This window comes from Gadus chalcogrammus, chromosome 15, assembly GCF_026213295.1.
Source record: "Gadus chalcogrammus isolate NIFS_2021 chromosome 15, NIFS_Gcha_1.0, whole genome shotgun sequence".
In the NCBI taxonomy this organism is placed as follows: domain Eukaryota; kingdom Metazoa; phylum Chordata; class Actinopteri; order Gadiformes; family Gadidae; genus Gadus; species Gadus chalcogrammus.
In genome coordinates, this window is record NC_079426.1 from 8,653,477 (window position 1) to 8,681,060 (window position 27,584).

The following is a 27,584-nucleotide window of genomic DNA, read 5'->3' on the forward strand; positions in this document are numbered from 1 at the left end:
GATCGCTGACGGAGAGATGATGGACGACCTCAGCATGCTGGGGAGGGTGTGCAAGGTGGAGAGACAGGTGAGATTGACAGTCAGGTGGGAGAGACAGACAGGAGGGAGAGACAGACAGGTGAGAGAGACAGACAGGTGAGTTAGAGCGAGTCAGGTGGAGAGACAGGTGAGAGAGACCGACAGGTGGAAGGGACAGACAGGTGAGAGGGAGAGTCAGGTGGGAGAGACAGACAGGTGGGAGAGACAGACAGGTGAGAGAGACAGACAGGTGAGTTAGAGCGAGTCAGGTGGAGAGACAGGTGAGAGAGCCCGACAGGTGGAAGGGACAGACAGGTGTTGAGAGACAGAGAGGTGAGTTAGAGAGACAGGTGGAGAGACAGACAGGTGGGTTATAGAGTGTCTATAGCTCACTCCCAGACAGACAGGTGTATAACTGCCTGTCTCCCTCTCTCAGGTGTCGTCTATTGAGTGTAAGCTGGACTCCCTGCTGGAGGTCTACCGCCATGTTCTCCACAAGCCCCGCCCCTCCCTGCAGCTGCCCGACCCTCAAGGGGAAGAGCCCCCCTACCAGACCTCGTTCTCCTGCTTTCCTCAGGGAGGGAGTCCTGAGGGTAGGGAGGAGGAGGACGGGGAGGGGGGCTGCTCCACCTCCTCTGACTCAGCCCCCCCCTCCTACCCCCCCTCCACCGCCTCCCTCACCCCCTCTCCCTTCTTCTCCCCCGACTGCCCCTACCCCGCGCTGGACTGCTGCCCCCCCCGCCCCGTCGGGAGGACTGCCCCCCGGCTGCCCCCCTCTCCCCCAGGTGGGCCCCTGGCCCGGGGGCCGGCAGAAGGCCGCGCCCCCCCGCTGGTGGTGGTGGTGGGGCCCGGGGAGAGCGAAGCCGGCCCCTCCCAGGGGAAGGTGCCTCTGCGGGGGAGGGCGGGTCTGAGAGGAGAGGCGGCCTGGATCCGACCTCTGAGCCTGGAGGTGGGGCGGGCACTGGGGGGCCCCGCCCCCGCCCCCGCCCCCGCCCCCAGGCCCCTGAGCTGGGCCGCCGGGTTGGGGACCGGGGGGGATACTGGGGGTCCTGATGGTAACCATGGTACTGATGGTAATGGCGGTCCTGATGGTGACGGTTGTCACGGCGACCACGATCACCGGGGGCAACTCTTGAGAGGCCGGCCAGATCCGGAGACAGAGGAATCTCCCTTCCGGTCCCAGGAGGTGGACTTCCTGTCCCCGGAGGTGGACTTCCTGCCTGGTGGTCTTGCTGGGGGGGTGCGGACGAGGAACTACCCCCCGCACACAAACCTATGAGATGGGACACAGATACACACGCACACAACTGCATCGACCAATCAAAGCCAAAGTGACACATAGATAAATGGGCTGCCAGATGAAGAGAGGCTAGCTTTGGCCACTGTGGTGCTAACAAGGAATATACTAACTCATAAGGATGCTAACAAGGGAGCCGCTAGCGTTAGCCTCTGTGATGCTAACAGGAGAGGTACTAGACGTAGCCATGCCCTCATACATATCCCTCATCAATTAACCGAAACAACCATTTTCACCATTTAAATAATGATACCCGTCAGATAGAAGAAGCTACTTTTCTCGTTTTTACTGTAAATGTACTGTACTCAAAAGCTGCTTGGGTGACTCACCAATCAACCACCGATCACGTGTATGACAGTTGGGCCCGCCCACTCAGCCTCACCGGTACTACAGGTAACACCCTGCTCAGCCACACCTGTAGTACAGGCAACACCAGCCTCACAGCCTCACATTTACTACAGGAAGCACCAGCCTCACAGCCTCACCTTTACTACAGGTAGCACCCTACTCATATCGCACATCGGCGGCTGTTATTCTGCTGATGGCCTGCAGGTGGCGCTTTCGCGCTTTCGGGACACTTAATGCTGTTTATTTTTATTTGCACCGTTTTGCCACTAATGATAATGAGGGGGTGTCATCACTAAAAAGTCTTTCAAATATAAAGCCGGCATGAAAGGAGTTTTCTTGTTCTAATGTGGTGAAAGGCTGTGACAACCGCTCCAAACCTTGATATCACTGTATCATCCCGAATCTACTGGACTAAACACCATATCCCAGCATGCATTTCTGCCACAGGGCCTTTAGGGGGGAAAGTGGTGTTGGCAAGATGAATGTTGGGGCCATGTTGCTGCTGAAGTGCTTGAATGTTTTGAAGAAGATATATGCAGAAACTATGATTAAAACCTCTTAGATTGAAGCTGCCATCATGTACTTTTGTCACTTCAGTTGTATACTTAAATGTGCTACCAACGTCTTATGTTTTTAATTATTTTGTGACACTGCTGAGATGTGGGTCTACTTAAGTTAACATATTTTTTTACGTTTATATTTGAACGAATATTACTATTGAGTGTTTGAAAGCCAAACCACCAGCCTTCTTACTGAAAGGGTTAATGTTTGAGTGTGTTTGCCTGCAGGCCACTGTCTTAAGGAACGACTCCATCTGGGTTCTGGGAGACGTTTTGTAGTTCTGTTAGGAGCGCGACAGCGTGACGTAGATGTTTCATTTATTCACATGTTCTCGAAATAGGAAAATAAATATTGTAAAATATATTATTGTATCAATAAACTAAAACAACTACACTACCGTTAACTTGTCCGAATATTTTTTATTTTTTTAATAAGCTAAATTAAATTCCACAGCTTGTTGTTTTCATGAAATACTTTGCACGACCACTGTCATTATTTCTTTAACTTATCAGTTAAATGACTAGGTGAAGTTAAGTATTTTATCCATAAATTATTAATCGAAGTAAAGTATTTTATCCTCACTAAAGGCTCTGAAGGTCAGAGGTCACCGGATGCTGACATCTTGGTACACACGTGCTGAACAAGTTCAGTGAAAATGTCGGACTGGGAGAATGAGTACGACAGTAGCGGCGTGGCCATCGCCACCGCCACAGTGGGGGGCCACGGGAAGGAGACCGTCAGATGGGGGTTCTCTGGCTTGAGTTCCGGAGTGAGTTCGGAAGTGAGTTACGGAGTGAGCTCCGTAGCTCCGTGGCGGGGCGGCGACGGAGGGACCGACCGGCGGAGCGACGACGGCGGCCGGCGGGGCCGCGGGGGGCCGGCCGGTAGCTCCGAGTCCGGCACGGCGGTCACGTTCACTGTTGAAAACCAGCATGTTGGACGGATTATAGGTCAGTATTTTATAGCCCCGGGTGTCTGTGTGATGATATTAAGACCAACCGCCAAGTCCCGCCAATACGTGAGCGAACCGCTCATTTAGCTAACGTGCTAACCCCCCCAACCCTGCTAACCCCCCAGGTCGTGGAGGAGAGAAGATCCGGGAGCTGGAAGAAGGTACTGGGGCGCGGATAAAGGCAAGTCCCAGTGGTTATTAGCGGGCTGGTCCTGATACCCTGACGGGGTCAGAGGTCCCTCATACCCCTCAGCTCCAGCATGTCAGACACTAAAATAAAACGTTTAATTTAAAACGCAGCCATAAACCAGCGGTTGATTACGTCAGCAGGTGGTCTGACCGCCTGCAGATAGGGAGAACCAGGGTCTGGTTCTCGAGTATCTTAACACTCGCATCATAGCTGGAAGATTTACAGATACAGATGATTGCTTAATACGGTGGAGCAGCCCCTTTCTGCTAGACCGCTGGTAGTATATAGATGTCGTAATATGTGTGTGTTAGCAGCTAGAGCCCTGGGGTCTCATTTATAAAACTGCGTGGGATCGTTACTAAAAGTGTACGTACGCCCAAAAGCCAAGTTTTGTGTGCGCCAAAAAATATTCAGACTTATAAGACCCTGCGTACGCATACCGTACGCAATCTTTGCTTTATAAATCACAGAGTGCCTACAAGTGTGCGCAACTGAATCAGCTTCACGTTCCGCCCTGTACACGCCCCTTTTTAACCATAAATGGTCAATGCAAATGACTTCATGAATGCGATCTGCATATAAAACAGACTTAGTTGCAAGTATTATCTCTTGTCGGAAACAATGGTGGAAGGACTGAGAAAAGCGAAATTTCAAGGAGGTTGAAGTGGAGACACTTGTGGGTAGTTTTGTTCGAAACAAAAAGCAGATTGAGTGGCAACATGTTGCTGCAGCAGTGAACTCTGTCAGTAGCACGGAGCGCACAGACCCAGAATTAAAAAAGAAGTGGTCTGACGTAAAGGTACATATTTTTATGTACCAATAAATCGTTATGGTCCCTAAAGACCCTCTCCCTCCGAATCCTGCCATTTGCATGGTCCGCCAGAAGTGCCACATGGTGCAGCATTACCACGGCGCTCACGTATGTATTTATAGGGTTACGGTAATAAGACTGACGAGAACACCTTGGATAATCAGTTTGTAATCACCCACGTAAAATGTTCTTGAACATAACCCCTCTTTAATGCCTGATTTGTCATGAAAAGCATCAAGAGTAATGGACAACAATTGTGCTGAGGAGTGTGGCTTGGTTTTCCACACTTGGGATTTAATTGACATTTGATTATGTGTTTACAGTGTCACATAAAAATATTATGTTATTGAGACGTGTTGGACAGATGCTTTATTCCATTTAGTTGCGCCGTCAGTGGACAGTATGGAGTGACGGGATTAATTATAGAGACTTTCTTTTTATTTCTATTCTAAGGAGATGTTTCTGGAGTTATAAATGAGAAATAACGCAGTTGACTTCAATTATTCTGATTACATAGATTTAACGCATGATACGGGTTGAAAATAAATTGAAGGCCGATGATAAAACATAATCGTTCTTCTCACTCTACAATTCTTCTGTCTGACTTCAGTTCCCCACCACACCATCTGTGTCGCCTATTCTCCTTTTCCTCCAAACCATGCGTACGCATGGGTCAGAGTTTGCCTAGGGCTGCACACATTCTCCTGTCAAGTTGGTTTTTTATAGATCACAACCTTGGCGTGGAAAGTCACGTACGCCCATTTCAGCCCCGTTTTGTGCGTACGCAACAGTTAGAGAGCCCTGGTCCACGGGCAGCTAGAGCCCTGGTCCACATGCTACATAACGAACCTGTTGATGTGCTGCAGATCCAGAAGGGCGACTACGAGGGCACGGTGGTGATCCACGGAGCTCCGGACGACCAGCAGAAGGCCCGCCAGCTGATCCAGGACCTGGTGCTGGAAGACCACTGCAACCTCCGTGGTGAGGCAACCAGACAGTTAAAAACGGTTCATTGGTATATAATGTAGAACGCAGTACGCCAACGACAGTCTTTGTAGTGCGGAATGGCGATCGTATCTTTGTTCCGTCCTGACCACCAGCTCTTCTGTGTGATCCCAATGTCCTAGAACAGCAGGTGTTCGAAAGACATTAGACGTCATTCAGTGCTCCGTGTCCATCTAGTGTTTGCCAAACGGACGGTCCCAGAATGCCTCAGGCCAAAATATATTGTTGAATTTGTTAAACCAAGTGGGGAAGTATCTTTTCTGCCCCCCAGGGGTCTAAAGTACATTCATTTAGCTTGATTAGGGCTGGGCGATAATTTAATATATGCGATATATCGCGAGATATATCGCATATATTAAATTCTCCAGGGGATGTATAAAATGCCCCTGTCGCGAACATCGAATACAAGTTGGCACGTAATCTGTTTATTTTTACCGCCGCGGGCATACTCGTTGTGCGTTCACACCAAACGCGACGGGGCGACAAGATCCCATACAAAGTGAACGTAGACGCGTATCGGGCGAATTTTTCACGAGAGAAAACCGGCGACAAGTTTTGATTTGTCGCGCCACACTTTTGCCGTGCACAGGCGAGCACGTTCACAAGGATTTGAGGCGCGACAAATTCGCTCGAGTTGAAATATTTCATCTTTGACGCGAATTTCGCATGATGACGGCCAATCAGCGTTCAACATACAGCGTTCCAATTTTTTTTGGTTTGGTTCCTGTTTCCGACCGACCCTGTCAATTTATGTGCGACCCAAATTATTTTATGAGCTTTAAAAAAAAAAAGCCCCTCTTCATTCTGTACAAGAATGAGCGAATTTTCTCGTTTTTAAATAAAAACAACCTACCGATCATTCGCTGCCGCTGGAAAAAATAAAATAAAAATATAAATTAAATTCCCTACCTACCCATGACCTCAACTGACAACCAACAGGAACCAAATATATATTTTTTTAGTCCTGAGTGACATGTGTTACGTAACAGCCAATCAGCGTTCAAACGTCAAACTCGTTGCAGTGCAGTCCGGGGTGAACTGCAGCATGGAGGAGAAAGTGAATTTTGCCGTTTGCGACTACCGGAGCTCTATATATAATAGTATACCATATAATAGAATTGTATCTATAATATCATGGCCAAAAGCTCTGTGCGCCTCCGGATGGCCGTAGCGTGGGGAGCTCATAGGGATTGGGCTTCTCGGGGTTTGTTTACCGGCGTTGCTATGGTTTCCGGTCTTGTGTGTTCCAACGGTTTATTAGGTAGGCCCATCTAATAAATCTCTTGTCTAATCAATACTTCATTCACTGCCTCTTCCGTGGTCATTACAATATTATGAATATACTGCGTCGCGTCCTCCGACGTCTCTCCCTCTTCCACAAAAGGTAAAGACATGCAATGGTGGTTATCTTGTTGTGGCGCGACAAATTAGACAAAACTTGCACAGCGACAGATTATGATTTGTGGCGTGACAAATCTTCGGCGACAACGCGAACGGGCGACAAATGTCGCATTTGGTGTGAACGCACAGTGTTCCCTTCTCTCGCTCTTTCCTGTGGCTCTCTGCCTCACAGAATCGTATGCATTAAACACACTCACTCCCCCCGCCCGTTGCGAGTCTGCGTCATTCTCATGGACGCGCGAGTGTGACGTAGTCTGGAAGGCGCGCTGCTGTAGGTGTGTGTACCTCCAACCGGTGAGTGAGAACAGCGAGAGAGAGAAAAAAGGCTGGAAACAGAGGATTTGGTTTAGAAAAAGAATAGCACTGGATCTGTTGTCTGGCAGTGTATATATGATTATTATTCAAACCGTTAATAAATAATTAACGGTTTGAATAAATGCTGTGTTGGTAAATCTAACTTGCTGTGATTTTCCTTTTCTTATGTGCAAGTTGTAAATTGTTCCCATCGAAAGCACTAATGAGTTTAAACAATATGTTACATGCAGACTTATGTTTCAGAAATACTAGAATTATTACTGACGTAACATTATGCCAGACATGGTTGAATCTAGCATTTATCTTGTGCTCTAGAGGAGATTCAAAATATATCGATATATATATATATATCGTGTATCGAGATATAGTAAAAAAATATCGAGATATTCATTTTGGCCCATATCGCCAAGCCCTAAGCTTGATACATTTCAATTCCGGAAGTTTTTATTTACATTATTATTTTTTTTAATAACATCTGACAGTTGTGTGTGGACTCAACGAGGTCGGTAGCTACTGGAGCCAACCTCCCCGCCCTGCTGTCACCTCATATCCATCATTGTGGTTGGTTCTGTTTCCTGTTTCCTGCTGGAGGTCGTGGCAGAGGAAGAGGAGGCTTTGGCAGAGGAGGAGGAGGAGGAGGCTTCGGTGGTGGAGGAGGCTTCGGTGGTGGAGGAGGCTTCGGTGGAGGAGGAGGAGGAGGTGGAGGAGGAGGCTTCGGTGGAGGAGGAGGCTTCGGTGGTGGAGGAGGAGGCTTCGGTGGAGGAGGAGGAGGTGGAGGAGGAGGCTTCGGTGGAGGAGAAGGAGGCGGATTCGGTGGTGGAGGAGGAGGTGGAGGAGGAGGCTTCGGTGGAGGAGAAGGAGGCGGATTCGGTGGTGGAGGAGGCTTCGCTGGAGGAGGAGGAGGAGGAGGAGGAGGAGAGATGAGAAAGGGCAGTTCCTGGACGGACGCCCAGCTCCAGTCCTCCGCCCTTGCTGCTCCGGCCCGGGAGGCCATCGACTGGACCAACATCAGGGAGAACCGGGAGATGTATGAGGAGATGAAGTGGAAAGGTGAGCGCACCACTCTGGGGACGGCTACAGTGTGCTGGTTCTGATACGTATATGAATAGGTTAGGTTATGTAACATATAACTATGTTAGGCTGTGTTACATATCACTAGATTAGGCCATGTTACATATTACTAGTTTAGCTCTTGTTACTATATTTTTTAATATTACTAGATTAGGTCATTTTACATATTACTAGATTAGGTCATGTTACACATAACTAGATTAGGTCATGTTGCATATCACTAGATTAGGTCATGTTACTATATTAGGTCATGATACTAGATTAGGGCATGTTGCATATTACTAGATTATTTAATGTTGCTAGATTAGGTCATGTTAATAGATTATTTAATGTTGCTAGATTAGGTCATGATACTGGATTGAGGCATGTGACGTATTACTATATTAATTAATTTTGCTAGATTAGGTCATGTTACTAGATTAGGTCATGTTGCATATCACTAGATTAGGTCATGTAACTATATTAGGTCATGAAACTAGATGAGGCTATGTTACATATTGCTAGATTATTTAATGTTGCTAGATAAAGTCATGTTACTAGATTAGGTTATGTTGCATATCACTAGATTAGGTCATGTTACTGGATTAGGTTATGTTACTAGATTAGTCATGGTACCAGATTGGGTTACGTATCACTAGATTCAGTAGTATTACCAAATAAGGTCATTTTACGTATTACTACATTAGGTTATGTTACATATTTCTAGATTAGGTTAGCAGAGCTTGTGTTATACCATGTCTAACATCTGACCTGGAGCCTGTTTCTGTGACCCCAGACCTGCCTCCCATTAAGAAGGCTTTCTACCTGGAGGCCGACAGCGTCTCCACCCTCACTGAGGCCGAGGTCGTGGACTGGAGGTGAGCTGCTCATGGATCATGGCTGTTCCCAACGCCGCCGCCGGCTGACCTCCTTCCATCTCCCGACGTCTGACCTCCTTCCTTCTCCCGACGTCTGACCTCCTTCCTTCTCCCCAAGTCTGACCTCCTTCCTTCTCCCCAAGTCTGACCTCCTTCCTGTTCCCGACGTCTGACCTCCTTCCTGTTCCCGACGTCTGTCCTCCTTCCTGTTCCCGACGCGCTGTCCTCCTTCCTGTTCCCGACGCGCTGTCCTCCTTCCTGTTCCCGACGCGCTGTCCTCCTTCCTGTTCCCGACGCGCTGTCCTCCTTCCTGTTCCCGACGCGCTGTCCTCCTTCCTGTTCCCGACGCGCTGTCCTCCTTCCTGTTCCCGACGCGCTGTCCTCCTTCCTGTTCCCGACGCGCTGTCCTCCTTCCTGTTCCCGACGTCTGTCCTCCTTCCTGTTCCCGACGCGCTGTCCTCCTTCCTGTTCCCGACGCGCTGACCTCCTTCCTGTTCCCAACATCTGTCCTTCCTGTTCCCTACAGGAAGGAGAATAATAACATCTTCGTGGATGACCTGAAGGAGGAAGGGAAGCGTCCGTTCCCCAACCCCTGCCGAACCTTCCTGGAGGCCTTCCAGCCCTACCCGGGAATCATGGACAACATTGAGAGAGTGGGCTTCACCAAGCCCACCCCCATACAGGTAGGGCTACCTCCACCTCCAACCCCATACAGGTAGGGCAAACCAAACCCCATACAGGTAGGGCAAACCCGACCCCATACAGGTAGGACAAACCCCACCCCCATACAGGTAGGGCAAACCCCACCCCCATTCAGGTAGGGCTAACCCCACCCCCATACAGGTAGGGCTAACCCCACCCCCATACAGGTAGAGCTAACCCCACCCCCAGACAGGTAGGGCTAACCCCACCCCCTACAGATAAGGCACACCCCGAACCCCACCCCCATTCAGATAGCTCTAGCCCACCCTGGACAGGAAGGACCCGCCCCCAACTTGTATGTGTGTGCAGTCTCAGGCATGGCCAGTCCTGTTAAGTGGGGAGGACCTGATTGGGATCGCCCAGACTGGTACAGGGAAGACCCTAGCCTACCTGCTGCCCGGCTTCATCCACATGGACGGACAGCCTGTGTAAGTTTCACCACTTGTCTCACAGTCCTCTACCTGTCTCTGGACACCTGTCCTCTACCTGACTACCGTTCCGGTGTCCTGTGTCCTCTAGCTGTGTGCTGTCTCCTCAGCTCCAGGGCGGACCGTGTGGGTCCGGCGATGCTGGTGCTGAGCCCCACCAGAGAGCTGGCTCTGCAGATAGAGTCCGAATGCAGCAAGTACAGCTACAAGGGCTTCAAGAGGTACATCTGGGGTCACCCCGGGCTGGGGTCACCCTAGGCTGGGGTCACCCCGGGCTGGGGTCACCCTAGGCTGGGGTCACCCCGGGCGGGGGTCACACAGAGCTGGGGTCACACACAGCATGGCTCCTCTCGTCAGTCAGATCCCTAAAGCTGAAGATGTATAAAGTATAGGGGTGTGACGATACACTCAGCTGACGAGACGAGACGAGATATTCGGTTCATGAGATTGAGACGAGACGAGATTTTAAAAAAACTACAATGACAAAATATGACTGGAGCAACAGACTTTTATTTAACCGAGTTGCACATGCATTTTGAAATGTTTTATTATAACTCTTAACATTCATGAAATTGAAACTAAAACTAAAATTTATAAAAGTTGAAGTAAAATAAATTAAATTAAATAATTATCTTTTTTTTGAAGTGCAAACAATATTATGTGCAAAACCAAATCAAAGTTCTACTCCATCAATACAGAGTGCAAATAGTGCAAACAGAGTCTGACCAAGTATGTCACTGACAACTTGGTATTTTCCGTGTCTTATCAGTCACTCTACTGCCATTCATAATTTCCGCCGGGTACCCAAAATGCTGCCAAACAAATCATTTAAAAGTGGCGGGGGCATCTTCGACGGTTATACGGGTATTTTCCGACGTCATTCTGGCTGCCTATGGTTGCTTCCCCTGCTTCCCCTCCTTCTCTACTTCTTTTCCTTCTCCTTCGTAAGGTTCTGGGAGGCTAGACGTATCAAAGGCGCATCACTGCCCCTACAGGCCACAAATAGAAGTTTGGATAGCTCAGAAATCTCGCGAGACAGATTTTTAACACAACGGGTAATATCGTCAAGTTTAATCTTGCGAGATCTCGTGGCACGAGATCTCGTCACACCCCTAATAAAGTACCAAACACATTGCATTCAATTGAACCATAAACAGTATCCGCCCTCTGAAGAGTTTCCTTCCGTCCGTCTGTCAGCGTGTGTATCTACGGGGGCGGGGACCGGAGGGCCCAGATCAAGAAGGTGCAGGCCGGCGTGGACATCGTGATAGCCACGCCCGGACGGCTCAACGACCTGCAGATGAACGAGCTCATCGACCTCAAATCCATCACCTACGTGGTGAGATGTGGGCGGGGCCTGGAGCCGGGGCTCTACAGCCGGGGGTCCTAGCCCCGTAGACCAGGCCGATGAGAGCGATGTGTAGGTGGGGTCTACAGCCAGGAGGCCATCGGAGGACCGCGGGGTTCCTAACGGGACGGTGATCCAACTCATGCGGCGGCTGAGGTTCCTATAAGAACCAACAGGCGCCGGGACATCTTTCAGGGTGGGGTTTGATAAATGTCCCCTTAAAGAGGAAATCGGTGACAAATGGATCTGGGATATGTTTAGTATGATAACGAGTTCTAACGTTCGCTGGGGAGCAAAAAAACGCCTATTCGACGCCTATACAACGTTGGCTGTTTTTGGACGATTCTAACAAAATGCTATACATGATGCTAAGGGCATCTCTTATGGTAAAAAAGAAATTGCTCTTTTAAACCAAATACAAGGCTAGAGGTAGCCCGACACTTCCCGGTAGTATAATGAGGGTCTTGACAAATAAAACGAGGCATTGATAACTTTGAAAGTACAGATAGTTTATTGAAAATTAGATTTTATGCACCCATAACACCTTCAGTAGTTTACCTGTCGACGCCATCTTGTTTTCGACTCGATGAGTCGATTGATTGTGGGTTCTTGACGGATGTAGGGCTGTACACGCGAGCTCTATTCGTCAATCGATTTATCGAGTCTTAAAAACAAGATGGCAAAAGAACTGCAAACTTAAGAATGCATCATATCGGCGGGGGATTCTTGGCTTGAAAATATCCGTAATGGTGAGTGAAGGCTCTGACAATACGCTAGTGGCTGAGTGAAGAGGAAGAGGATCAGATAGAAATGGCCAACAGTAGATGCATTTGGACGCTCCGGCTGAACGGTGTTCTCCCCATGAATGTGGGACTGAGCGGCCAGCAGGGGGTCAGGATGTACTCAGCAAGGGGAACCGACCCCAAGCAGGATCCTATAATCCACCTTTTTAGTGCCTCGGATTGCTTTTTCGTGGCCACTCTCACTATTCAGGTATGCTCACTATGAGTCATCGGTTTAAATCTAAAGCGGGTCATCTATGTTATGAGTCTAGATTCGATGAGAGGTGTCAAGGAGCAGTTCTCGGCTGTCGGTCGGGGCGGCTATGTCTGGCTGCTCTGGTCTGACTCTGGGCTCATGTGTCACCGTTGTGCCAGCATTGTGTCGTGTGAGCCGTCTGACTCGGGGCTTTTACTCTGAAGGTCCTGGACGAGGCGGACCGGATGCTGGACATGGGCTTCGAGCCTCAGATCCTGAAGATCCTGCTGGACGTCCGTCCGGACCGCCAGACGGTGATGACCAGGTGAGCTGTACCCTCCCTCACACTGTGATGAGGGAAGCTGCTACGTGACTAACGCTGTCCCCCCCCCACCCAGCGCAACCTGGCCCCCCGGGGTGCGGCGGCTCGCCAAGTCGTACCTGAAGAACCCCATGATGGTGTACGTGGGCACGCTGGACCTGGCGGTGAGCTCCTCTACCTGCCCTTGGCTAGAAGCACGTTATGAAGCTTATCTATAGCGGCAGGTTGGGTGTCTGGATGCTAGTAGCATGCTAGTTGCTAAAAGCAGGCTGGTTGTTATTAGCTTGTTGTATTTCTGGTTGCTAGTAGCATGCTAGCTTCTAGTAGAAGGTTGCTAAAAGCATGACAGTAGCATGCTAGTTTCTAGCATCAGGATGCTAGTTTTGAGAAGCAGCTAGTGTTGCTCCTGCATGCTAGTCGGTAGCAGCAGGTACTGTTGCTAGTAGCATGCTAGTCGGTAGCAGCAGGTTGTGTTGCTAGTAGCACGCTAGTTGTAAGCAGCAGGTTGTGTTGCCAGTAGCATGATGGTCTGTAGCGCCTGGTTGTCCCCAGGCGGTGACCTCAGTGCACCAGTCGGTTCTGTTCGTGACGGAGGAGGACAAGAAGGCTTACGTCTTCGACTTCATCAGAAACATGGAGCCCAACGACAAGGTCCTCATCTTCGTCGGAAAGAAAATCATGTGAGCCAAAGACACTAATGACAATGTATTATTGCTTGCTAAGAACCAGGCCATCCTCAGTGTGTGTGTGTGTGTGTGTGTGTCCCTCAGGGCGGATGACCTCTCCAGCGACCTGTGTCTGCGGGGTCTGGCCGTCCAGAGTCTCCACGGCGACCGGGAGCAGTGCGACCGTGAGGAGGCGCTGCGGGACTTTAAGGATAGCCGCGTGCGCATCCTGGTGGCCACCGACCTGGCCTCGCGGGGCCTGGACGTCATCGACATCACGCACATCTTCAACTACGACTTCCCGCGCAACATCGAGGAGTACGTCCACCGCGTGGGCCGCACCGGGCGCGCAGGGTCAGTCACCGCCACACGCCAACACTGGACACTGGTCACCAGCTAACACGCTATCACTGGACACGCTAACACTGGACACGTCACAAGCTGACACGCTAACACCGGACAGGGTCAGTCACTGTCACACGCTTACACTGGACACGTCACAAGCTAAAACTGGACACGCCAACACTGGACACGCTAACACTGGGCACGTCACACGCGAACACTGGACACGCTAACACTGGACACGTCACACGCTAACACTGGACGCGCTAACACTGGACACGCTAACACTGGACACATCACAAGCTAAAACGCCACGCACTGACAGATGCTAACACATATCCAGCTAACCCTTGAAACGCAACCACTGGACACGCTAACGCCCTCCATGCTAACCCTGAGCGCTCTGCTGCCTGCTGACCGGGGGCCGTTGCAGGCGGTCTGGCTTCGCCGTGACGCTGGTGACCCGAGAGGACTGGAGGAACGCCGGCGAGCTCATCACCATCCTGGAGCGGGCGGGACAGGTGCACACGCCACATGCTACACATGCTACACACGCTACAAGCTACACAAGCTACCAGCTGTACAGTCCCAGAAAGCTCCAGGAGAACTCTAATGCTTGGGGTGGATATTGCATTTCCCAACAAGACAACTTATCTGGAGTTAGGATGGATATGTCCAACGTGCACCAGCCTCGTGCACCAGCCTCATGCACCAGCCTCGTGTGCTCCATGCTGTCTCCCTGCAGGAGGTCCCTGAGGAGCTGGTGATGATGGCGCAGAGATATGAGAAACACAAGAGAGACCGCGAGCTCAGCGGGCCCAGAGGAGGAGGAGCGGGAGGAGGAGGTGGTCGAGGAGGAGGAGGAGGAGGTGGTCGAGGAGGAGGAGGTGGTCGAGGAGGAGGGAGGGGCCGTAGAGACGAGGACCGCTGGGCTTTCTGAGGACCTCATGTAAACGCACTCGCACGCACACGCACATTGAAGTCTTGTCTTAAAGTCTTGTCTTTAGCTGGTCTGAGTGGATGACCCAAGATACATGTTTATATCACAGCCCACCGTAAAAGTGGATTGTTTCATCTCGGACACATTTCATATAATTTCGGACGGAGGGTTATCTGATGGATTCAGTTCATTGTTTCCCACAATTAGACCAATGTGGGGTGCAGCGCCAAAGAATCAAGTTTTGAAATATAAATATCGTTCCGTTCATTCATCTCCACATAGCACTCTATCTCCCTGTCATTCTCGTTCACAAACGTGCGCGCACACACACACACACACTGACACACAAACAAGCGCGCACATACATACCAGTGGTGCGCGGGTACACTTATAAACGACCTGCGATTGCCGGACGTTTTCAACCAACCCAACCAAAACTCGGACCGCAAGTATTAATTATTTAAATAATGTACCCAACTTGCTTCCCGACCCACATCCCTGAGTCATATGCTTTTAAAACAAAGTATTACAATGTTAATGCATAGTAAGGCTGGGGGTAAACGATTATTTATTAAACGATTAATCGGGCGATTATTTTATCGATTAGTCGACTAATCTAATGACTAATTGGACGATTATCTATTTTTCTGTTGCTCGATTAATAAAAACCATAATGTATCTCAAATAAATACCAAAAAATTCTTAATAATATACTTTATTTAATACGGAACCCGTAAAGGGACATGAAAGAAATGTGTGCGTATACTCTCTTGCGCTCCGCCTCCAACTACGAGATGGTTAGTTACATCTTTCCTGCTGTCGGCTCCCAGACCGAGGAGCACAGGTGATACGTTCCCTCCAGGGCCGATGCTCTCTCGGGGGCATGACCCTTCACTTTGACCGACAGTGAGTCTGCTTATAGGTCGGAATATGATGGAATGAAGCGGCCATCGATTCTTGACAGGCTGGGTACTTTATTCTTGCACACAACCGGACTCGTTCATTACTTCACTAGACTGACACGCACGCTATCGCTCGCTCTCCTCGCTCGTCCACCTACTCGCTGACGACACGCACACGCACACACTGCCAGTGATATGCACACGATATTTCCCCGTGCTCATGAGATACTTTCTCGTGCGCACGAGATACTTTCTCGTGCGCACGAGATACTTTCTCGTGCGCACGAGATACTTTCTCGTGCGCACGAGATACTTTCTCGTTTGAGATGCTCCAACATTGCTGTCGTGCTCTTGTGATATGCCAACTCCATTTGGCAAAGAGTGCAAATCACAACACCTTTCCGTTTAGGACTTAACTTGAAGTATTTCCATACCTTTGATGATTTTGTGCACGGACATTTTCCTTTATTGTGACTTTCGTCCATTTCTCAGAAATTTGACGTCGACGAATTTTTGACGTCAACGTCATTGACGCGTCGCTACAGCTCTAATGCATAGCAGTTTAACTTAAGGAACCTGCATTATTGCATAAATCTAGTTAATCCGGCTTCAGCATTCTTGCAAAAGTTAATAATATTAGCTTAATTTCACAATAAATAAGGATTTCAAGCTAGCCTACATAAAATGTTGTTTGAGCAGTTACACACAGGGATTGATGCTATCTCCCAAGTATATAAAATCTCAATATTTTAAGAAAGGGCTTTTACTAGCGGACACTCTTAACATTCTGCTTATTTAAACCTTTGTTCATCAGGTCAACAAATAGCCTAGGCTTAACATAGGCTACATATTTGAAATGCAACGGTGACCTAAATCAGAGAGACTGTTACCTGGTCTATAAATATAAAAAAACATTTTTTTACAAAAGTGTATTCGCCATACAATCGATCCAAGCCGAATATCATTAATATATTTTTCTTTGGGTGAATCGCAACCGCTCAATTTGGATCAACCGGTCTATCACTGATACGTTTACACGCACTGACAGCTGATTCACCCGCTCCTCCTCTCCACACGCAATGTTTGAGGCCTGGCCTATCAAAGAAATACCCGAAGCAGCGGGTTTTCCTTATTATAATATTTTTATTGTTGCATTCAGGGTTCTAAATGAACTTTTTTGATTACCAGCCAGTCATTTTCGTGATCATTTCCGCTAGCCAATTTTTTTTCCAGTGAAGATAAGAGAACTTCTCCAGCTCCGACGTTTTTAATAAAGAAAGGCTTCTCCCAGCAAGGCTCTCTTCAATACGACCTGTTTTGGCGGATTTAATCCTGAAGCTCTCCTGATGACTCTGGGCACTCTCATGGTCCTTTACAGCCTCGACTTTAAAATTATTTGTTCCCACCACGAAATTGTTTTGTTTTTTTCTTTTGCGTAAAATGCGGCAGTCCTTACAAAACATGACGTAATTTTCGTGATCAAACACAAGCCATTCACGACACGTCAGCCATTTGGTATTGACTTTCTTTTTTTCGTTTCGCACGCATTGTTTATATTCTCAATCTCATCTCCTGCCTCTTCTCGCCCCCAGACGTCTGTCCAACCAACCACCGCCGCATTTAGTTTAAATTTAGGCTACTTTTTAATTTACTTTAGCTAGCTCCCTCCCTTCTTTGGATAGTTTCTGCTCCGTTCATTAATTCTTTGTCTTCTTCTTCTTCTTCTTTGTGTTTTCTGTTTCCATGGTTTCTCGAGCTGGTTGGTTGCACTCCCTGCGCGCAGCCAATGGGCGTCTTATGCGTCATCACGTAGCATCACGACACTGTTCATGGGAAATGAAGTCAGTACTGCTAGGGAGCGAGGACAGTAGAGCGGCTCTGACTGACTTGATTGCCTCATGCATCACCGGCCAAATTGGCTAGTACGTTTTATTAATGCCAGCCGTGTTAATTTAGAGCCCTGGTTACATTATACTATTTCGTTTTACCAAAAAAGTTAAATATAACGGGTTTATATTGGTTGAGGTAGGTCTTGAGTTCAGTATTTGAAATAAATACCTCCCAGCTTTAGTAAAATTCAGGGTCTTCCGCCAACATGAAGTCCAGGTATGTGTATGAGCAAACTAATTATACTGGCCTGCCTATAATGTATGGAGTTGGGGCAGGGAATGAAACCAGTCAGGGTTCTGGTAAAAATGTTTTTAGTTGTTATCTGTTAAAGCCAACTAAAAACTTACTTTACTTTTCTTACTTTAATTAATTAAGATTGAGCTGAATGATTTCAAATGCTTCTTGTAGCTTTAAAATTGTCTCAGCAGGTGACAATAGATTAGCATACAGGTGTTTATTTAACATGGCAGCTTCAGATAGTGTGTGTTTTGAACGCCGCCCGCTGGTCACACTCATACATCGGCATACACCCCGATGACCGACTCGGCACCGGGACACTCCATTCCCCCACCGGCGCCACACATTGCTACCTGGTCTGTGGGAAACACTGAAGAGTCCCTTCCTAAGCGATGGCTCATTGGGACCCGATAGATCTCCATTAGACGGGTTGACCTCCATGTATAATCCTCAGTGCCCCACGATGTCATAATACCTGGAATACATCTTGTGACTTGTTGAATATGTATCTCATGGTGTGAAATATCTTCCACCGTCCAGTCTTTACAGACTTGTATGAAGGAAATCTGTCCGTTAAACCCGTCACAATGCGCTTCTATTAAAGATCCCATGACATGCCACCAGGTGTGGGTTGATTACTTAGATTAAACTACTAATAAGAATCAAGCTGTTGACCTCTTCAATTAACCCTTCATCACCCTTTATAATCATGCTCATGTTGACCACACTGATCATTGTATTGCTGCAGGTCTACGATGGGGGTCTGTTCTACAATGTGAGATTCACCTTCTTTGTGTGAACACCAGCACACCTGGATGATGGGCCCTGAGGGCCGCAGAAGGAGGGCCCCGGGAGTAGGGCTCCAGGAGGACGGCCCCTGACCCTATGGTCGCTGGAGTGTGACCCCAGGAGGAAGACCCCTGTAGTTAGGGCCCCAGGACAACCCACATGTTTGTATTGAGGTTCCAAATGGTTGATTTCCAAAGAGTGTACTCGAGGTTTTTTGCTCGAGGTGCTGTTGTTCAGACGACTGTTGTGTGCATTTTGATTAAATTGTTTAAAACATGTAAAACGACTCCCACTCTTTGTTCGCTCAGGTCTCAGAGGCTCATTTGCAGCGTCTGGATCACCTCAGTGGTATCTTCAGTTTGACTGAGTATCTAGTAGAGTAACCCAAGGCAGTTGGGACACCAGTCCATTGATCATGTCCACCAGCCTGTAACATGAGGGAGGCTCATTGATTGAGAGGAGGTTGGGGTTAGTGTGTGAAGAGGGTCGTTTGAGTGAGTTTCAATCTGCTCCACCTTACAGACTATGTCCTGTCGGGTCAAAGTAAGAGGCACAGGATTGGTTGTAACATCTTTATTTGCCCAGTGGCTTGTGCTGTCTAGATAAGGTGCGTTAGCTTATGCTAATTAACTTTCAGTACATCAAGCTTACAATTGATTGACCTTAGTGAACCAACCATTTATTAGGACTCCTTCAGGACCTTATTTTTTTTTTAATCATTAACACGCAAGATTTAAAGCTTGAAGTTCTGATAGGTATCTACATACCAGGAATTCCCGGCAAATTCAAACAAACTACACTAATACATAACAACATAAAAATAACTTAGACGGCATGAGGCGCTACAGCGAGAGCTAGCACCGTTAGCAACATCTTGCCAACGGAGTTAGTAGCATCTTGCTAACATTAGAGTGGCGATGCGACGCGGAAGTCTACAGATTGTCAACCGTCAAGGAGCTAAAACACAAGGTCGTATAATGTCCATCAAGGAGCTAGAACAAGGGAGGCTACGATGGTCTAACCACACACCGACTGGGGGTTGGAGGGTCCTGGGGGATGTTTGGGGAGGGGGGGGTCCTTTGGGGTTGGAGGGTCCTGGGGTGGTGTTGGAGAGTCCTGGGGGGGGTCCTTGGGGGGTTGGAGGGCTTTAAGGGGGGAGGATTGAGTTCTTTGCTCCTGGTGCTTTTGAGCTGCATCATTAAGCAGTCTCTGAGGGTGGAGTTGAAGCAGCCCATGGTGGGGAGGGGATGGGTGGAGGAGTGGTTGGGTGGGGGAAGCGGGAGGTTGACTTGTTGGTTGGGGTCGGGTTGTGAAGGTTAGGGAAGAGGAGGCGGGAGTTGAGGTGACGGAGGATGGGGTGGAGGTCAGGAGGGTTGAGATAAGGGTGGTGTAGGGTGGAGGATGGGTTGGTGTAGGGGTGTGTAGGATAGGATGGGGGTGGCGGAGGCAGAGGTCGTGCCCCAGTGGACCCGGGCACGGGGGTCACTTGTTCTTCTGGGCCTTCTGGGCCGACTTGGTGACCTTCCCAGTGCTGCTGCTCTTCTTCTCCACCGCCTTGATCACGCCCACCGCCACCGTCTGCCGCATGTCGCGCACTGCGAAGCGCCCTGCAACACAACAGCCGTCAGGAACCAAACACCACCGTCACAGAAGAACCGCTCCCCCAGCGGGGGGTACTGGGAGAGGCCACTCAACCAGCCGGGGGTATTGGGAGAGGCCACTCACCCAGCGGGGGGTACTGGGAGAAGCTCTCCACACACATGGGCTTCCCGGGGATCATGTCTACGATGGCGGCGTCCCCGGACTTCAGGGCCTTGGGGTTGTCCTCCAGCTTCTTCCCCGAGCGGCGGTCGATCTTCTCCTTGAGCTCGCTGAACTTGCAGGCGATGTGCGCGGTGTGGCAGTCCAGCACCGGGGCGTAGCCCGCGCTGATCTGCCCCGGGTGGTTCAGGATGATCACCTGGAGACACGGAGCAGAAACCACTGAACCAGTGGAGCAGGAACCACTGGCTCAGACCCCCCTGGACCACTGGAGCAGGAACCAGTGATAGCTAACGTAACCTGCATTTGAACCATTACCCTATAATATATTATTATATATACTATATATATGTTCTAAACAAGCCATGCTCTGATATTTACCCGGAGAAACAGCTATTGTAACATCTACCTGGTACCTTACGCTTAACTGAGGAACAGCTTGTAGCTAGTTGCTAGCAGGTACCTGAGGAACAGCTTGTAGATGGACTAGCTGTTAAGCACCTATCTGGGGAACAGCTGTTATTTAGGCTAGCTGTTAGCAGATACCTGAGGAACAGCTGGCGGCTAGGCTAGCTGTAAACACCTACCTGAGGAACAGATTGTAGATAGATTGCTGTTAGCATGTACCTGAGAAACAGCTTGTAGCTATGCGAGCTGTTACGCGGTACCTGAGGAACAGGTGGCGGCTAAGCTAGCTGTTAGCAAGTACCTGAGGAACAGCTGGTTGCTAGGCTAGGCTAGCACATACCTGAGGAACAGCTGGTAGCTAGGCTAGCTGTTAGCAGGTACCTGAGGAACAGCTGGTGGCTAGGCTAGCTGGTAGCTAGGCTAACCTGCGCGGTGAAGAGGGCGGCCTCCTGCGGCGGGTCGTTCTTGCTGTCCCCCGCCACGTTCCCGCGGCGGATGTCCTTGACGGAGACGTTCTTGATGTTGAAGCCCACGTTGTCCCCGGGCAGCGCCTCGGCCAGGGCCTCGTGGTGCATCTCCACGCTCTTCACCTCCGTGGTCACGTTGACCGGGGCGAAGGTCACCACCATGCCCGGCTTCAGCACGCCCGTCTCCACCCGGCCCACCGGCACCGTGCCGATCCCTGCGAGACAAGGAAGTGAAGTCTCTAAAAGACATAGGCGACGGAGCCCCTGAGCAACACACGGTACAGCGCGCCGGTTTGAATCCCCCTGGGGTCCTCACCTCCGATCTTGTAGACGTCCTGCAGCGGCAGCCGAAGGGCCTTGTCGGTGGGCCGGCTGGGGCTCTGGATGGAGTCCAGCGCCTCCAGCAGGGTGGTCCCTGAGGCGGAGCCCTCCTTACGGACAATCTTCCAGCCCTTGAACCACGTCATCTGCAGGGACGCCGCAAGAATCACCTGCTGCTCCAACTACACCTGCTGCCCCACTACAGCCCCACCTTCTGCCCCACTACAGCCCCACCTTCTGCCTCACCTTCTGCCCCACTACAGCTCCACCTTCTGCCCCACTACAGCTCCACCTTCTGCCCCACTACAGCCCCACCTTCTGCCCCACTACAGCCCCACCACAGCTGCTGCCCACTCCAGTCCCTCAGTGTTCCCTCCCAGCCAACGTGTCTGAGCGGGTTAAAGACTCACTTGGCTCAGGAGTTCACCTGGACTCTGCACCCCCCCCCCCCCCACCAACTCCCATCCCCCCCTAACCCTTTATTAGAGAAAAAGCTTTTGTCACAAATATGACTTATTATGAACAATGCAATAATCAATGCAGCTTGCATTATAACGCAATATTGAAGTATATAAAAGAGAACTTTTTTTTTTTTTAATATTGTCATTAAAGAAAAAGCTGCTCTTAGTCAATTAGAAGGAGTTTGCGTGTCTAGCTGTGAATTTGCGTGAATGCTATATGCCTAGGCTGAATTGCAATCATGTCAAGACAAATCAGATTAGCCAATACACAATAAAGATAAATGAAATAATTAAAAAATTACTCCCTCTCTGGCGAACACTATGTTGCAGAAGGCAAATTCAGATTATCAATTTATCTGCTTCGAGATGGAATCCTTCTAGAAAGAATCGCGATGCATCGAAGAAACGATTATTTTTCCCACCCCTAGTGTGCGATTGGTCGGTACTGAGCGTGAAGGCGTGTGATTGGTCAGTGAAGGCGCATGGTTGGTGTGTACTGTGCGTGAAGGCGTGTGATTGGCCATAACTGAGCGTGAAGGTGTGTGATTGGTCGGTACCGAGCGTGAAAGCGTGTGATTGGCCGGTACTGAGTGTGAAGGCGTGTGATTGGCTCACGTTGGGGCTGGCCTCCAGCATGTTGTCCCCGTTCCAGCCGGAGATCGGGACGAAGGGCACGGCGTCGGGGTTGTAGCCGATCTTCTTGATGTAGGTGCTCACCTCCTTGACGATCTCCTCATACCTCCTCTGGCTGTAGGGCGGCTCCGTGGAGTCCATCTTGTTGACGCCCACGATGAGCTGCTTGACCCCCAGGGTGTAGGCCAGCAGCGCGTGCTCCCGGGTCTGCCCGTTCTTTGAGATCCCCGCCTCGAACTCCCCGACCCCGGCCGCCACGATCAGCACGGCGCAGTCCGCCTAGCCACACGGAGCATTAGCGCTGTAGCTCCCCATGCTAGCTCTCAGAACGGCGCAGTCCGCCTAGCCACACAGAGCATTAGCCTCTGTAGCTCCCTATGCTAGCTCTCAGCACTGCGCAGTCCACCTAGCCACCCAGAGCATTAGCCTCTGTAGCTCCCCATGCTAGCTCTCAGCACTGTGCAGTCCGCCTAGCCACATGGAGCATTAGCCTCTGTAGCTCCCTATGCTAGCTCTCAGCACTGCGCAGTCCGCCTAGCCACACGGAGCATTAGCCTCTGTAGCTCCCCATGCTAGCTAACAGCACTGCGCAGTACGCCTAGCGACACAGAGTGTTAGCGGCTGTAGCTCCCCATGCTAGATCTCAGCACTGTGCAGTCCGCCTAGCGACACAGAATGTTAGCGGCTGTAGCTCACCATGCTAGCTCTCACCCCTTCGCAGTCCGCCTAGCGACACATAACATTAGCCGCTGTAGCTCCCCATACTAACTCTCAGCATGGCGCAGTCCGCCTAGCCACAAGGAATGTTAGTGGCTGTAGCTCCCCATGCTAGCTCATACTAGCTCATGCTAGCTTTAGCTCTGGCATTAGCGTGTGGTGGAAAGTAGATTGGATTTTATAAATGTATTATGTCTCTTGTATTGTATGGGAAGTAAAACTTAAGGCTTTATTTATTTTAAGGCTGAGATGTATTCTTCAAAAGTGATCCATTTAGTATTCAAAACATAGCGAGCATAAACCAACCAACCTCACGATGGGGTTGATGTTTGCTGTGGGCCATGAGGTCTTAACGGCAAATATTCATGAATACCGTAATAACTTCCAAGTCTATAAATAATCAGTTGACTTAGTGGCGTGGTGGTGTAAAGATGGGGTGTTGGCGGTGTGGAGGTGATGTAGAGGTGGTGTAGAGAGGGTGTGTTGGTGGTATAGAGGTGGTGTGTTAGTAGAGGTGGGGTCACCTGGGAGGTGCCGGTGATCATGTTCTTGATGAAGTCGCGGTGTCCGGGGGCGTCGATGATGGTGACGTAGTAGCGCCCCGTCTCAAACTTCCACAGGGAGATGTCGATGGTGATCCCGCGCTCCCGCTCCGCCTTCAGCTTGTCCAGCACCCAGGCGTACTTAAAGGAGCCCTTCCCCATCTGGAGGTCAGAGGGCACGGTCGACCAATCACACACCTCCACCAGGGTCACCTTTACATCATGAGTTCACTAACGGTTAACTAAAATAAATAGTCATCTTCAACAGTAGAAGCAGACACAGAGCTTTAGGAGGAGACGGGGGGGGCTAAGGGGTGTCCACGGTCTCCATGGCGACTGACCTCGGCAGCCTCCTTCTCAAACTTCTCGATGGTCCTCTTGTCGATCCCGCCACACTTGTAGATCAGGTGGCCGGTGGTGGTGGACTTCCCAGAGTCCACGTGACCGATCACCACGATGTTGATGTGCTGCTTCTCCTTCCCCATGGCCGCAGACCTCTGACCTCTGACCTCTGAGCTGAACGTTGGCCTGCCGAGGAACACAGACACAATGAGGGGACCGCTAGCCAATGGCAGCGCTGTACTGGTCTCCTCTCCACTCGCTGTGCAGGCTCCTCCCCCAGCGAGGCAGGCTCCTCCCCCAGCGAGGCAGACCCTCCCCACACGCCCTCAATACATCGCCGCCTGCCATTGGTCAACAAAACCATGTGACAGGGCCTCGTCCAAATCCACAATGGCTGAAGATAGGGAGCGTTCAACATCACCTAACCCTGAAACAGCACGCGATGTCGACAGTTTAAAGATGACCTCTGTCCTCAACAGAGCTGTAGGACCCAGCCTGCTTCATCATTCTTATTAATGAGCAGCTAGGGGTTAGCAAGATGACCCCTGACCCCTAAAGAACCACACAGACCCAGACCTCAACAACACACCACCAGAGCAGGAGTGAGCCTGCTGCTGTCTCCCCCCTCAAGAGACCAGCGTCATGACGACAGGGCCAGACTCCCTGCAGCGACGCGTAACGCGCTATGGTAACCTCTCCGTGGATCAGCCTCAACATCAGATCAGCCTCTGGCTGATTACAGCCATGCCAACGGTGCCAGCGGGAGTCCACGTGTTTAACCGCTTGACCCTAACACCAGCTACTGGACCTGACCCTGACCCTGACTACATCACCTAACCCTGGACCTGACCCTGACCCTGACTACATGATCACCTAACCCTGGACCTGACCCTAACACCAGCTACATGATCACCTAACCCTATTTTCAGCACCTAACTCTAGCTTCAGCACCTAACCCTAACTTCAGCAAGCCTGTCCTCTGATCGGACACGGGGCCAGACGGGGCAGGCATGCAGTGTCTCCTGGGCCAATGGGACAGCTGACCCGTTCTCCTCATTATGGAGGAAACAGACCCGTCTGATCCAGACCTAACTGGTCAGACTCACTAACCCCCCCGCGTCTGATCCAGACCTACCGAGTCAAACTCACTAACCCCCACGGTCTGAGCTGATGATTAGGAGTTTAGAGACGCAGGTAAACAAATGTCTCTGGCTTCATGCAAAGCGCGGGACGGCGGCCGGCGGAGGCTGTTTGTAACTCCATCCACCGGCAACACGAGCCTGTTGATGAAGACCGACCGAGACCCGACGGCTCCGGGACCGGGCAGTCCAGACGCCGTCGGACCGTCTCGGTGAACGGGGCTAAAGCTGAGTTGACGAACGGGCTCAGCTTTCGGCGCCATATTATCATCTCCACTCAGACGCGTAATGCGCTCTTTAATAGAGGTCCACTCGTGACGCAGCGGACTATAAAGTACTCGATTCAAATCCTTAAAGAAAGATATTTTTTGATTTGACAGCTTAGTAATTAATCCAAAATAATGACTGCGGTCCTGTTTGTAACATCAGAGTGTTTACCTGTCGGTCGTCTAGCGCTGATCCGTTCGCCCGCCGGTTGCGTAATGTGCGCGCGGCCGCGACGCGTCTCCAGCATCACGCGCAGGGCGCGCGGCGGGTGCAGGTGAGGACCTGGTCCAGATCACTCCGGATCAGGTCCCGTAGGGTGGATCCAGTAGGCCAGCTGACAGGCGCCCCGCGGACCGACAGGATGCCCCGTTGTAGGCGCTTTATGACACTAGCCTCATAATAAGTTCATGATAACGGGACACGGAGTTTTAAGACATCATTTGGTTTATTAAGAGAACAATAGAATACAAAACAGATCTCAGAACGCGTCTCTTGTTCAGTAACTAAACGATAAGGAAAAGGTTGTGCGAACTTTAAACATTAACGCTTGATGAATCAACTCCCTTATTCTCCAGATATGCAAATTAGAAATTAATGTAAACAAAGTGTTGATTAACACACTTGCGAATCTTTTTCTCGTAGGATGGTAGGGGTAAGTATCGCCTTTTTCGCCTCTGATTGGTTGGAAGGGCTCTCCGATTGGTTAGGGTTAGGGTGAGGGTTAACCCTCACCCTTAACCCTAAACCTTAACTCCCCCAAACAGCTAGGACTAATGCAGTACCTGGTATGGATGTCTGTCTGTAGCCCTAAAGTCACAAATGTTACAACAACTAAACATTTGTTCAAAGATTGTTGGACAACCACTTCAGGAGCTGTATACTTCCACGTATGACAACAGCATGCTGAGGTTGGCAAAAAACATCACCTCAAACACTAGTCATGTTTTGTATAGTGAATAAAGGTTATTGCCCTCAGGAAGGAGTTACGAGGTACCACTTTTCAAGAAGGTTAGACTAAAAAAGTATTTTGTCCATCAATCGACTTTGATGCTAAACCGGAGATAGGCGAAGTGGTGGACAATGTGCTCTCGACTATCTGTACCCATGTATGTACATTTGTTGTGTTTCAATGTGTCATGTCAATGTGTGTAATTCATGTTTTCTGTTTTTACATGCAAGGGCTGCTGGGTCGCAAGACAAATTTCAGCACTGCTGACGAATAAAGTTCATATCATATATCTATTCGAACCACGATCTAAAGGGGAAGCCTTCCAACCAATCAGAGGCGAAAAAAGGCGGTACTTACCCATACCATCCTACGAAAAGAAAGATGAGCAAGCGGTGTGCGGTGAATTTTGGTCCTCTTTGTTTCCCTCTCAGAAAATCGAGTTCATGCATTAAAGTTATTGATAAAAACAGGTAAAATAAATTTATAAAAACATTTTAAGTAATTAATAAAAACAGGTAAAAGTAATTTATAAAAACATTTTAAGTAATTAATAAAAACATCTTAATAGATTCATTACGATACAATATCTGCAGCATCTGTATACAATATTTAGCCTCACATTCATATGAACGAGGCTCGAGTCCCTTTAACTGTTGAAAATTCCGAGAGAGAGAGAGAGAGAGAGAGAGAGAGAGAGAGAGAGAGAGAGAGAGAGAGAGAGAGAGAGAGAGAGAGAGAGAGAGAGAGAGAGAGAGAGAGAGAGAGAGAGAGAGAGAGAGAGAGAGAGAGAGAGAGAGAGAGAGAGAGAGAGAGAGAGAGAGAGAGGCCTGGTCTTAAGGGCTTTTTATGGTTCCACATTCCCGCAACGAAAGGGGGTTACGGACCCCTTACGTAACCTTCCGTTGAGGCGACGCAGCAGCAAGGGCTGTGATTGGTCCGCTTACTAAAACCCGACGTAGCATCATAAACGTTCACGACTGCGTCGAAGCGTCTGCGTGATCATAGCGTTGCGGGAACTTGGAACCATAAAAAGCCCTTTACCGGGCACTACGTGTTGGTGGGCTCCCAGGTGTACGGAACATCTCGAAGGGATTGACTCGAGTGACTAGTTTGGACTCTTCTTCAGGGTCCACAGTGCGGCCCCCCCAGTGGTCAAAGTGCTGCCGCCCCAGTGGTCACCGTGTTGCCCCCCCCCCCCCCCCCCCCCC

The 27,584-nt window shown here is 49.8% G+C and overlaps 3 protein-coding genes across 3 annotated transcripts in view; 2 read left to right on the forward strand and 1 right to left on the reverse strand.

Moving 5' to 3' along the window:
• The window catches only part of LOC130404975 (potassium voltage-gated channel subfamily KQT member 5-like), a 21,915-nt gene extending 20,618 nt beyond the window's left edge, over positions 1-1,297 (forward strand). Inside the window, exons 14-16 of the mRNA XM_056609929.1 lie at positions 1-67; positions 455-657; positions 772-1,297. The exon at positions 1-67 is cut by the window's left edge and continues 60 nt beyond it. Of these exons, the coding sequence (XP_056465904.1) occupies positions 1-67; positions 455-657; positions 772-1,297 (796 nt within the window). The remainder of the gene's footprint in view (positions 68-454; positions 658-771) is intronic.
• A 1,535-nt stretch (positions 1,298-2,832) lies between these two features.
• Positions 2,833-18,641, forward strand: ddx43 (DEAD (Asp-Glu-Ala-Asp) box polypeptide 43). Its single transcript, XM_056610214.1, has 16 exons — positions 2,833-3,174; positions 3,302-3,357; positions 5,044-5,155; positions 7,781-7,948; positions 8,745-8,826; positions 9,353-9,509; positions 9,838-9,956; positions 10,067-10,177; positions 11,154-11,295; positions 12,507-12,607; positions 12,681-12,768; positions 13,157-13,284; positions 13,375-13,623; positions 14,045-14,132; positions 14,357-14,560; positions 18,329-18,641. The coding sequence occupies exons 1-15, from the start codon at positions 2,880-2,882 to the stop codon at positions 14,549-14,551; spliced, it is 2,091 nt and encodes a 696-aa protein (XP_056466189.1). The 5' UTR covers positions 2,833-2,879; the 3' UTR covers positions 14,552-14,560; positions 18,329-18,641.
• Positions 18,642-18,906: 265 nt separating this feature from the next.
• On the reverse strand, positions 18,907-27,532 carry LOC130404674 (elongation factor 1-alpha, somatic form). Its single transcript, XM_056609537.1, has 8 exons — positions 25,599-27,532; positions 24,021-24,207; positions 23,662-23,841; positions 22,403-22,699; positions 21,322-21,472; positions 20,964-21,220; positions 20,095-20,329; positions 18,907-19,976 (listed from the first exon to the last, which is right to left on the reverse strand). Exons 2-8 carry the CDS (start codon positions 24,162-24,164, stop codon positions 19,852-19,854), a joined length of 1,389 nt encoding a protein of 462 aa, XP_056465512.1. The 5' UTR covers positions 24,165-24,207; positions 25,599-27,532; the 3' UTR covers positions 18,907-19,851.
• Positions 27,533-27,584: the final 52 nt, after the last annotated feature.